This window comes from Taudactylus pleione, unplaced genomic scaffold (genome assembly GCF_031769625.1).
Source record: "Taudactylus pleione unplaced genomic scaffold, aTauple2 ptg000216l, whole genome shotgun sequence".
Lineage (NCBI taxonomy): Eukaryota > Metazoa > Chordata > Amphibia > Anura > Myobatrachidae > Taudactylus > Taudactylus pleione.
In genome coordinates this window covers 2660026-2672820 of record NW_028284618.1, presented here as the reverse complement: position 1 = coordinate 2672820, position 12795 = coordinate 2660026, and the positions used below count along the sequence as shown (strand labels likewise).

Here is a 12795-nt window from a genome sequence, read left to right as displayed (position 1 = left end):
CTTTTTTCATTTCAAGTTCCGTTGGGTTCCATACACAGATTCGGTCACACACAGATATACAAGTGTCACATATCAGATTAATCAGCACAGACTGCTGGTGCGTCCTAGTCACATCGCATTGCGACTTAGACACATTTTTGGCAAAAAAAGATGCCCAGCCGTAGCAGAGTAGCACTGGACTTAGCGGCTCACTCACGCCAGGCAAGTCGCGCTGCGTGGCATATTGCGGCTAGATGTATGAGGACACATCTGTATATGAGTGCTGACAAGTCCCTGTTTTCAGGCCAGGCAACTTGGTAGACAGTTATATGACCTGGGTCTGTGGCCCCCTAAGCCTATGGGCCCCATAGCAATGGGCACAAACTATAGCTATGCCCATACTGGTCACATTTTAAATGTTTTTCTAAGCATTTGTAGATGTCTTTTCCCGCATAGTATACAGTATGTCTTCTGAATGTAGTGTATTAGATTGCTGGATAACTCATGATGGACTCCCGGTTACTCAGCAGAATGATGAGTGGTACATGATGGTTTTCATTTTACCACATCAGTGTACTGCTTAGTAAAGAGACCCAGTACATTCCACTTGTCAGTAATGAGGTTTCCATCCTGTAAACTGCATTTCCAGTGCTCTATAATGAAGCACCCTCAGGATAATCTAACCAGATGCAAAAAAGGATGTTCTATGAATGTTTTTCATTTCACATAACAAAAAGAATTTCCATAGGGTTAAATAGAAATATCTCCTCATCATGCTTTTTTGTAATTATACCACTGCGGTCATCAGGACAGGACATTAACGTTTGAACACTATTAGCAGACAGCCGCCATTCAATTAGGTAACTTTTGCACCCACCCATTATCCATCTCAGTGCTTGGTATTATAGTAGGTTTCCCATTATTCTCCATACTCATTTAATAATCATTATTCTAATAATGTTATATATTCCCTGGCTCCTGCTGTCACCTACCTTACAGTGGACTGACTGGGGACAGGTAGCTGTGGAATAGTTTGTCCCATTGTGTTGTGTTAGGATGCATCATGGTCTCACTTGCTTTACAGGGCCCTATTGGGGTTTTGTCATTTGAAGCTGGCTTGTTCTCCAGAAATATCTATTGGAGAGATCTCATGCTGTGAAGACTGTGGTTTCTGTGTGACTTCATGATGCTGGTGTTTTTTAATACTCAACCGTCATGTTAGGATATTTATACGTGTTGACATTGCTGGAGTTTTGGCTTTATTTGAATGCATGGTCACATGACCCAGAGGTGTGTCTTTCCAGAGGGCTAATTAGGTATATTTACTAGACTATGTTGTTGAGAGATGTGAGTTGCGAGATCACCGTCTCTTCGGAAGGTGGCGTTTTTGCCCTTTTGTGTATATCTTATGTTTTACATGTATTTATTAAATTACACTGTTGAGGAAATGGATTTATGTATGTATCCACTCTCCTGATGGGTGGGGGGGGCGCGGTGATCGACATTGTGTAGCGTTGGCAAGGTCACGATGACTCGATCACATGGTCATGCCTACGCACCACCCCTATTGCCGGGTTATGTCCCCAACCACGCGCCCCTATAATGCGACACGCCTGCACCCCCAACACGTGCTATGCCAACCTGCCTGCCCCCTCCTGGTGGGGGAGCCATAGTGTTAGCAAGCATGCTCCGCAGTCAGGAGTAAAGGCCCCCATAGATGTGTGATGTATTGGGCCGATTCCCAGATGACATGTTGGATTTCACTCATTTGCCGAATCCAACCAAAATATGATCGGGATCGGCAAATCAAGGATTTTTACTGTGAAGAATTTGAGTGATTCCCCGATGGATCAGCGATCATTGATGGTTGCCAAATGGCATTTCCGACTGGCGGATCGGTGGTTCTTTGCCCGATCTGTGAAATGGCCGCTTGACCCTTAAGCTAGGAAGCTGCTTGTACAGCTGAGGTCCCTTTCCAGTGGGAATCCCAGGTGAACAGGTCATCAATCAGACAGTGACCTGAGATAGATGAATTTGCCTAATGAGTGGAATTCTAAATTCCCAAATAAAACCAGGCACCAGGTTTAACATTTCCTGCAGAACCGGCTCTGCTGAGAAACCTAAAACTCAATCACTTTCAATATTAATTATTGATTTGCAGACAGATAGCTTTTTCTCACTGTACAGTGTATTTAATGCTTTCTAACCAATAAGAGTACAGACAACAAATCGCTTTCCCACCCTCATTCACAAAGAGTAAGAATAGCGAATGTTTGAGGTTTTGTGCTGTACCACAGTATACAGGACGTTTGATTTTGTAATTATAGAGAAAGCCCAATAAAATGGGCTGCTTCATGCTGATATTTCCAGTAATTGAAATGCTTTTCTATATGTGAGCTGACTGCTACTGTACATTTGCATCTCATTGGATGGTAGGGATTTCCTGCATGGTATATATACACATTTACAGTCTTTCCAATACTTGGTAAGAAAACCAGAGAATTTGTAGAAGTTGCTAGAATATAAATGAAATGGGATGTGTTAAAATAGGTTACTCTTAAGTTGCACTTAAACACACTCTTTAGTATTACTCTAATTTACTGTAATTGTTTCCCTATTCTACTGTACCACTTGCTTTGCGTCCTTTCACATGCCCATACCTCCCAAGTAGTGGCGAAAATTCATCGTCCAGAGGTCTCGCCTGCCTCTTACTGGCGAGACCTCTGGACCCGGAGCAAGAGAGTGATTCTATTGCTCCGGGACTCACTACAAAAGGGGCGATCGACAGCTCGCCTCGTTTTGTAGGCGGGACGGTGGGGTGGCTACACAAACGGAGGCATTCCCGAAGGAACGACTGCAGTTTGGGGGCTGCCCCACTGACATCACTCTATTAGAGTCGAAAGCTCACTGGGGCTTGCGGTAGACAAGACCCTACCACAAGGGTCTCGTCGGAATCCCGATGGTCGCGATGGTCTTGACCATCGCGACCATCAACCTGGTCGCTCGCTAAAGCTGTGGGTGGTCACCCACAGCCTAGCGAGGGGCCAGGAGGCCAGCTCTGAACTTAGAAGCGGCCGCCATCATTCAGAGCGAGCGCTCTCATTTTGCGTGCGGCTCTGAATGAGGTCCATAATGTAATAGATAAATGATAGCTACAATCTTATTGGTTGCTATGGGGAGCACCTCCTACATTTATATACTGTGTATAGTGTAGATACAGAATGTGTTTAGCCTCGGATGCTCCTTTTGCTGTGGAATTTCCTGTGCGTTTCTGGTGCTTTCATTATCTATTCTCATTTCCAAGATTTTAAAAGAACTTTTATGCATAAGTCCATTCATTTTAGGTATATTTCATTATTTATATCTGCAGGGGAATAAAATCTATAATAAGTTTTAACATTACAATTTATTTCTTGATTTTGTGCTAAGCTTGTTTTGTTCTGTTCTTTAACAAAATCAATTTTGTAAAATAATAATAATATTGGGTGGATGCACCATTTGCAATATCTTTGAGCTGTAAATAAACCTATACTTTCACTCAAGTGGGCTGGGTGTACCAGAGTGGATGAAAATGTTGTCCTCTTCTTGCCCAGCATACTCCCCCCCCACTGTTTTGTTTGCATGCATGCAATAGCATCACACCCTCCACCACTTATTCCTCATTTTGCGACCTGTCCCGGGCACTTCTCCTGCAGATCTTTCTATACTCACTGTTGTAACTGTCCTACAAAATCCCCTCTCAGTTCTCCTTTACTACACACAGCCTCCTGGCACTGCTTCCAGTGGTATCCTGTTACATCATACAAATCTCTAACATTGCGTACCATGTGTCTTATCTCTAGCCTGATTATCCCCCTAACCTCAGACACGCTGCTTAAAATAATCTCTCAAAGTGTGATAGGTTTAAATATGGCAGGAAAAAGAAAACTCGCTGGAACAAACTGATAACATCAAACCGTGATATAATTTAGTATACTGGGTACCCTCTTTACAAATCAATAACCTTTTTTTTGTACATACGTTACCGATACTTGCCAACTCTCCCGCAATGGCCCGAATATTGTGTTGACGCAATCACTCCACCAAACCCCCGCACCGCCCACCATTACAGCACTGACCTGGCTGCCCCCAGCCAGAAAGTCGTCAAGCATGATGTTACCCGTCTTTTTTAGCCTGTCAAGAAATGTGTGTTCTGAGCATACTGATAAACTTTAAAGCACCAGTCTAAGGGCCTGATTCAGAGCTGAACGCTCTGACCAGAGCGCTCGCCCTGAATCAGGACCCTCCTACCTTTTTTTGGAGCGTCCTCATGGACGCTCGCATAGCTGTGGGTTACCACCCACAGCTATAGCGAGCGTGCATGATTATGGTCGCGATGGTCAAAGACCATCGCGACCGTCGGGCTTGCGACGAGACCCTTGTGGTAGGGTCTCGCTGCCGCAAGCCCAGGAGTGATTTTGGCTCTATCAGAGCCAAAGTCACTCCCACTGACATCATTACTGATGTCAGTGGGGCCGGACTCAGACAGTAGGTGTTCCCATGGGAACGCCTCCGTCTGGCCGCCACGCCCCCGGCACGCCCACCAAAGGGGGCGTGCTGTCAGTCACCATCGACAGCACACCCCTTTGATGCGAGACTCCGAGCGATGCATTTCTCGTCGCTCGCCGGGTCTCGTGCATGCGCACGACGGAGCTCCCTCCGTCGTGCGCATGCGCATTCTCACCACATCGACCCGCTAGCGAGCGAACTTTGCTCGCGAGCGGGTCTGAATGACCCCCTAAGCTCACTCCATCTATGAAGATAGAGATGGTCTTTATACAATTACAATAGACTCTATAGGAAGTACTTATATCACAAAAGCTCCTATATATGTGCTCAATACAGTACATCTCCTAACACCTTCTTGGGCCAATTCTAATAGTTCCTGACACAGCATATTAATGAGTCAGTTGTTCTTTTAGATACTATAGATCAGCGGTTCCAAAACTAGGGGCCTGATTTAGACCCGGAGGCTAAGCTGCGATCGCACGCTATGGCCGATAGTCGCCCGTCTGTGCATGCATATGCGTCGCAGTGCGTGTGCCAGTCACTGCGATCGGGAATCGCGCGCTTGTAGTACACAGACTGAGCGCTACTTTGAGTGACAGTGCCGTTTGTGGGTGGTAACGGGAAGGTCCTGGAAAACGGGGGAGTGGATGTGCGAATGCAGGCGTGTCTGATGGTCAAAATGACGCCCTTTGCACGTGCACAATTAGCATGGAAGCGTCATTGTACATGTCACCTGGTTGTATTTCAGCCTGCAGTGATCGCAGTGCTTGAGGCGGGGTAGGGTCTACCTCAAGGGCTGCGAGCAGCTCCGATGGCTCTCGATGTTACTGATTAATCCTACACTTCCTGGAGAGGACGTGTGCTAAGAAAGAAAAGTAATTACACCGGCGTGCAATCACTCTGCCGTCGCACTCTAAGACATAGAGGGCGTTCACGGAATTTGCATACCCGGCCCCTCATTGCGTCCGGGTCTGAATCGCCCCCTAGGTCCTCAGGACCACACACAGTTCACATTTTCCAGGTCACCCAGCAGGCGCACAGGTGTATTCATTACCCTTTCAGACATACCGAGAATCCCGGGAATTTGACCTGCCTCCTCTAAATTCCCGGGTTGCCGCGTACCTACCTTTCAGACATACGACCCTTCAATCGACCAGGGAATTTCCCGGGACTGAAGTCCAGGGAAATTACCCTGCTTATGTCTGAATGGTGCTATCCGGAAATTTACTTCCGGGCTGCATCAAGCAGCTTTTACATTGAGTTGGCAGAGCAGAGCGTCCTATATGACGCTCAGCGCTGCTGATCACCACCCCCCGCGCAGGTGACTGTGTACAGAGAACCCCAGCCGGATGCCGGGGACACCCGCCGGCGCTGGAGATTGCTGGTGGGTCTCTGCCACAGCGGGCCGCCCGCACTCCCGCTGGACCACCAGGGCAGATATAAATAAGGGCAGATATAAATAAATTAATAGTAATAAAATAAAATGGTGCAGTGATTGGACGGCTGCCTGCTGCAGGATGATGACACCATCAGCGGCAGCCGGAGAGGGGATGGGCTAGGACGGGCAGAGGAGAGGCAGGTAATATTAAAAATTTAAAAACCTGGCTTATGTCCGGGTAGACGCTGTAGTGTGAAAGGCCCAGGAGAAATTCCCGGGTCTGAGCAGGAAATTTCCTGTGTCGTATGTCTGAAAGGGGCATTACACATTTTAAAAGATCCACAGGTGGAGCTAATTATTTCACTTGTGATTCTGTGAGGTGACCTGAGGACCGAGTTTGAGAACCTCTGCCATAGCTATTTGACTCCCAACCCTTATTTTCTGAAATTTCTCTTATTTCCTCTATTGCACACCTCAAGAAACTTATTAAAACTTGCTCTATAATTGATATTTGGCAACAGTAATATCAAAGTACAATAGATTATGCATTTTACTTTGGCCCTCAGCAAACATTTCCAATGATAGATTACTTCTTAATAAACTTCTTACAAGTTAGTAACATTTCTCTCCCATACACACAGCTACTTGGTCACATTATTCCATCCTTGCTGATAAAACCTCATACTCCTGGGAGCTCGACAAGTCCCTTCTACAATTCGCTCATATAAATTTATTGATTTCATTTCTACAATATATTACCACAGATCGGTATCACACAGTGCAAATGAACATCTATGGGCGGGATGTACTAAGCATGGCATCCCACCACTTATCGGGTACAGACCATCTATGGGCGGGATGTACTAAGCATCACATCCCACCACTTATCGGGTACATACCATCTATGGGCGGAATGTACTAAGCATCGCATCCCACCACATCAGGTACATACCATCTATGGGCGGAATGTACTAAGCATCGCATCCCACCACTTATCGGGTACATACCATCTATGGGCGGGATGTACTAAGCATCGCATCCCACCACTTATCGGGTACATACCATCTATGGGCGGGATGTACTAAGCATCGCATCCCACCACTTATCGGGTACATACCATCTATGGGCGGAATGTACTAAGCAACACATCCCACCACTTATCGGGTACATACCATCTATGGGCAGGGGCAGGATGTACTAAGCATCACATCCCACCACTTATCGGGTACATACCATCTATGGGCGGGATGTACTTAGCATAACATCCCACCACTTATCGGGTACATCGCTGTCCTTTGCTATAGAGGGACTTACGGATTTAATACTCAGATGTACCACTTTTTTCCTTTTCGTGCCATATTAAACCTTTCACACTGGCGGTGGCGCCATGGGGGGGAGGGGGATGTACTGTATGGGATCGGATTTGATCCCTACAAGAAGAAATGCGAATGGCGTTATCCACCAGGTCCATATGAGAAATGTGGTCAAACCCATGAAAACGGCATTTTCTGGTGTTTGACCGCATTTTTGACCTTACATCCCTCCTTGTAGTATTATTATTATCATTATTTATTTATATGGCGCGAGAAAAAGGACCATTAATCAGAGTATCTATGTTATGGTTCAGAATGTACTGTGTGCAAAATAAACATTAGGGGGAAACTAATATGGTTTAGAAAAATAAATATATTTAAAAAAAAAAAAAATATAAAGTCTGCTTGTAAGGTGGGCTCCTTGTATCTCAATGTATGTTGATCACAAAACAAGTTGGTTGGGCCGGTGTCCTCAGTACATACAGACAGATGGCTCAGGCTAGCACAATACTATAGTTTCTTATAAGGGTACTTAAGCTCATAATATGAGCACTGGTTGAAGAGCGGCCACTGTAGTGCTTTCACATCGAGCAGCCAGTAACTCTCCTCACAACGTGCAGAGATTTATGAGAAGCATTTACAATGGTTACATCATATTACAGAATGTTGCTCCGTTTACTACAAGTATTATCAGTCTGTATTTCCAGTACTTAGCAGTACAGCCGAGGCCAGCGGGTACTGCACAGTTAATGTAACGGGAGATCACTGGGTTATTAGAGGTCATCTGATTGATTTTACAGGCATGGCCATATTCCAGAATGAGGTGACTAGAAATATAATGCAAGAATAGTTATTGCCTCTGCTGGTCAAGGAACATCCGGTAACAGAGGCTGTGTGTACAGTACATGGCTGCTAGATTCAGGGCAGGTTCTGATGTATCACCATATCATGGGACAGACACATACAGTTGAGCTGGAGTTAAATAAATTTTTCCCCAAAAACAGAGGTGTAAAATGCACGTGATAAAAAGATGCATTTTGCGCAGATTCTCACGATGCATTCAGCTCTGCAATGGTAAAATATCCACCATAACAGAACCATAGTATATGCACCAGCAGCGCCATAAAAGGGCGATTTTCTGCACTGTGCTGCCCGCAAACATGTCAGGTTACCACTAGGGGACAGGGCCACTGGCACCAGTCCGAGAGCACTGCCTGGAGAGTCCTAAGGACCCATAGACGGCTCTACTGCCTGTGGGCGCCATTCCAGGCACCCTGCAAGACGAATGCAGCTACCATGGGACAGCAATGGCGCCACCTCCAGGACCCTGGGCCACTACACCGCTTGCACACCTTAAAGGGCATACACACTAGATGACGTTCTGAAAGATATTGGTGAAAGATTTTGGGTGTACACACTGAACGATATCGTTCAGTGACGTCATCCTGCCACGTCCCTGAACAGGCAGTGTGATGTCGCCAGATTGGCCTGCATGTTTGCACGACAGCAAACATCGTTAACGACCTGCAGGAGCGCGCATTTTTGGTCGTTTGGTGCATGCACACTGGACGATATGAATGATATATATCGTTGAACAATATTGTTAATGTTCATATCGTTCACTTTTATCGTCTAGTGTGTATACTGCATTATTTCAAGAAACAGCCAGAACAATATAAAAAACATTGAAAGAAACAGATCCACATAAAATACACTGAAGCAAGCCACATCCACATAAAATACACTGAAAAAGCCACATCCACACACACACAAAAAAAAAAGGATTCATGTAATACAATCCAGGCCACTCTGGTGTTACTCCCGCCCCTCCATGTGTCATTCCAGCCCTCCATGTGTCACTCCAGTCCCCCACGTGTCACTTCAGCAGCCTCTCATGTATCACTTCAGCCCCCCATTTGTCACTCCAGCAACCACACGTGTCACTGCAGCAACCCAATGTGTCAGCAGCCCCTAATGTTACTCCAGCAGACCCTCTTGTGTCACAACAGCAGACCCTCATGTACCCATCCAGCGCCCCTCCCCCCCGGGCACTCCAGTGCAGCCACCTTCCCCCACACTCCCTCCCACTCCAGCCCCCAACATATGTCACAAATGAGATGAATAAAAAACCCCACAGCTCTTACCCTGTTGCGACTGTCTGTGTCACGTAGGTACGCTCCGGCGTCTGCGACCACGTCCTCCACGTGGCTGCAGGTTCAGTTACAAGTTAAGCTCGGCCTCCTATTTGAGGCATGACGTCTCCACATCACACATACATGCCTCCGGAGTGGAGCAGACTGCTGCAATAAAGGACGAGTCTCCTCTGAACAGCTGTGCGCCTATCAGAGGAGGCAGTCAGTGTCAGTCAGGTGAGCCGGCAGTGGAGCCGCATCAGAACAATGGAAGAGCCGCATGTGTCTCAAGAGCCACAGGTTGGCCACTGCTGATCTAGAAGATAATAGCTAGAATCATGTTTGGTTGCTATGGGCAGGGCCGTAAAGAGCCTGGCCGGGCCCAGGTAAAGGAGGGGGCGTGGCCTAATTGTGGGAGGTGTGGCCACGCCCCCTTGAACCCCCCCCAAAAATATTACTTTTTCAGCGGCGCTGCGCGCTGAAGAGGGGGGCGCTGTAAGCCCCCCAGCCCGGCGCTAAGCAGGGGGGGGGCACGATCAGTGTGATTGCTCCCCCCCACAGCCATAGGAGACTGCTCTGGCTGCTGCAATAATAAATAATAATAAAAATAGTGACACTTTACTGTGATAAAATATGAACTATATGTAGTATTGTATATAAATGTGTCTCTTTTAGGAGAAAAAAAGAGACAATTCTTAAATAATTATGAAAGTGTGTTCCAAAACTCATATCAGTAACTACACTACACTATATAGACAAAAGTGATTGGACACTGACAGCAAATAGATCAAGATGTTATTGACGTCAGTACTTTGTAGGTCCACCACGTGCAGTGATTACTGCAGACCCCCTTCTTGGCAAACTGTCCACAAGTTCCTGGATAACAGCAGGTGATATGCTTTGCCATTCCGCCTTACGTACAGTGACCAACTGTCATACTGAAGAAGGTTGAGCCGGCCTAGAACGCACCCCTCGCTCCAATTTATCCCAGAGATTCTTAATGATGTTAAGATCTGGACTCTGAGCCGTCCATTCGGGTTACCAAATTTTCTGTATACCAGTCCAGCACTGCCCTGGAAACATGAAAGGTGGCATTGCCGCCCTCAGAGGCGCCGAGAGGTGCGTGGGGGGCAGGTACTAATTACCCGGGCCCGGGCTGCAAAAGGGCCCCAGCGCCGCTCACCCTCCCTCTTAAATCACAGCTGCAGTGGGAGACAGCTCGCGGCTTTGCATTGGGCTGGGGGGCTCACAGCACACCCTTCCCAGCATGGAGCGCTGCACAAGTCTTTTTTTTTTTTGGTACGCAAATCCTAAGGGGACGTGGCCACGCCTCCTGTGAATAGGCCACGCCCCTCATTTCACTTGGGACTGTCCGGCCTCCCTACACCCTTGGTCATCCTGATAAAAACATTAATTGTTTCTGTAGAACTGCAAGTGCATGGGCCTCCATTCAATGTGTTCTTGTTGAAACCGCCACAGGAACTTGTGTGCAATGGTATGCAAGGCATGCATTTCGCTTGCGAGGGGGGTGTCCAGTCACTTTTGTCTACATAGTGTACTTTGATGTGACGAGTCTATGTTTATGCTTTGCATATATTATCTCAGCTCCAGTTTGTCCACTATGCATGAAAATAGGTGCAGTGTAACCCTCTGCATTCCTCCTGGCTGTACTTGTCTATCCATAATCTATTATTTCTGCAGATCACACCATTCTTATTCATCCACCCTGTGGGGCTTTCCTTAATGGCACCTCTTTCATTCATACAGTGTTAGGTAAAATCTCAGGCATTAAAACTAAATATTATAAATGTCTGATGCCTGGCATAGTAAATATTATGGTATGTTTCATTTCCCCCCTTAAACCATGTATTTGCAAAAAAAGAAAATCCAATTTGGTGCCACATTTTCTGCACTGTGTGTTGCTATAATAAGATCTCGTTAAACCTCATCACATGTCCAGGAAATAAACAATTACTCATCTGCAAACAAGGCACAGGGTGAGCACAGGTTTATTACATGTGATGCAGGATTTCAGCGCTTTCTGTCCTGCGAGCATCTTGCTATTTTCAGGCTGGGTACCCTTGAGATGCAGAACAGCAATCTGACACAGAGCAACAGCTCCCTGTGATGTGAGCATCTGCGTAAGGACAGGAGGGTACAGAGCATGCCCAGTGATGCAAGGCTCCGTCCCCCAACCAGATCTCTAAAGAGATTGATTGAACTTTGCACTTGCAAATGTCAGTGAATACATTTTGCCCATGATTTTATTTTTAAAAGTGTTCTCTTCTCCAAGAGCAGCTTGGGCTCTGCGCAGCAGTCACCTTCTTGCTTGTGATGTAGGATTGCCTGATTTCAGCATCTCAACTATGAATAGAAGACATATTTGCACTTCTCTGTAAATGACCTTTATGTCCCTTAACTCTGTTTTAATGGGGATTTTTGGATTGGAATGAAACAGAGCTACAACATCTCCCCCTGCACTTCTGCTGAAGTTGATCTGGCTGGTTTGTGTTGGAGCTGGCAAGGAAATATGGATAAAGACAGGGGTGCTATTCTGCATTATAATCCATGCACTGCTTTAGGAAAAATCTCCTCTGTGTGCCTCTGCTGGGCACAATAATTAATTAGTCCGGCTCATGAAGGCCACCTGGATTAGGCTTCTAAAAAGAGCCAAAGGAGGACGACTGAAGAATTCTGACATATGTGTAAGATTAATCCTTTCCTAATTACTACCTATGATACATATGATGGGAAGTTGTGATATGCTGGTTTGTGGACAGTTTGGTATATTTAACATGGTACAGTGTTAGAGATGCCAGCGATGTCTGCAAGTTATAATTGTGCTTGTTCATATTTTGATACTGTGTAAATTTATATATATGTCTATATATATATATATATATATATATATTTATATTTATATTACAAATACATACGTATATAGAACCTTCCCTTTTATGTAGATATATACAGCATGTATAGATATATGGAAGTAATCCACAGCACAGACCTTTATATAATAATTGAGCTCAGAAACATTACAATTGAAGTAGGACAAACCATTGCTATATACTTTTTTCTAATGAAAGAAATGAGTGGTGACTTAATTTTGTTTATTATGGCAGTACAGCTAATCTACCTTACACCCTATGCATGCTGTCTACGAAGACAACAAGAGCGACCACCTTTGTATTGATTATTATTTTAAATCAGTCCATTAAAGCAGCCACACCGTACTTTTTGTTTGTCTCCGGCTCTCCTTTAGAGTGTAAGCTCTTGTGATGAAATATACAACTTGTTTTTTTTTTCTTCTAATATAGTATTTCATTTTTTTTTGTGTATATATATATATATATATCAACAAACACATGGCATTTTGGCTTTGTATATCACTGTGGTTTATGTTGATGTTATGCAATATAATTAGGAGAGCCTGATGCACCTT

General features: G+C 45.4%; 1 protein-coding gene across 7 annotated transcripts in view; it reads left to right on the top strand.

The window, feature by feature from the left end:
• Window positions 1–12795, top strand: part of CACNB2 (calcium voltage-gated channel auxiliary subunit beta 2) — a 355422-nt gene that overhangs the window by 234039 nt on the left and 108588 nt on the right. For 2 of the 7 annotated variants that reach the window (XM_088478602.1, XM_088478597.1), the window contains exon 1: window positions 11640–12055. The exons of the other annotated variants lie outside the window; for them this stretch is intronic. In XM_088478602.1, coding sequence (XP_088334728.1) covers window positions 11987–12055 — 69 coding nt within the window. In that variant the 5' untranslated portion in view covers window positions 11640–11986. Of the gene's footprint in view, window positions 1–11639; window positions 12056–12795 lie in introns of those variants that run through there. 7 annotated transcript variants of the gene reach the window in all.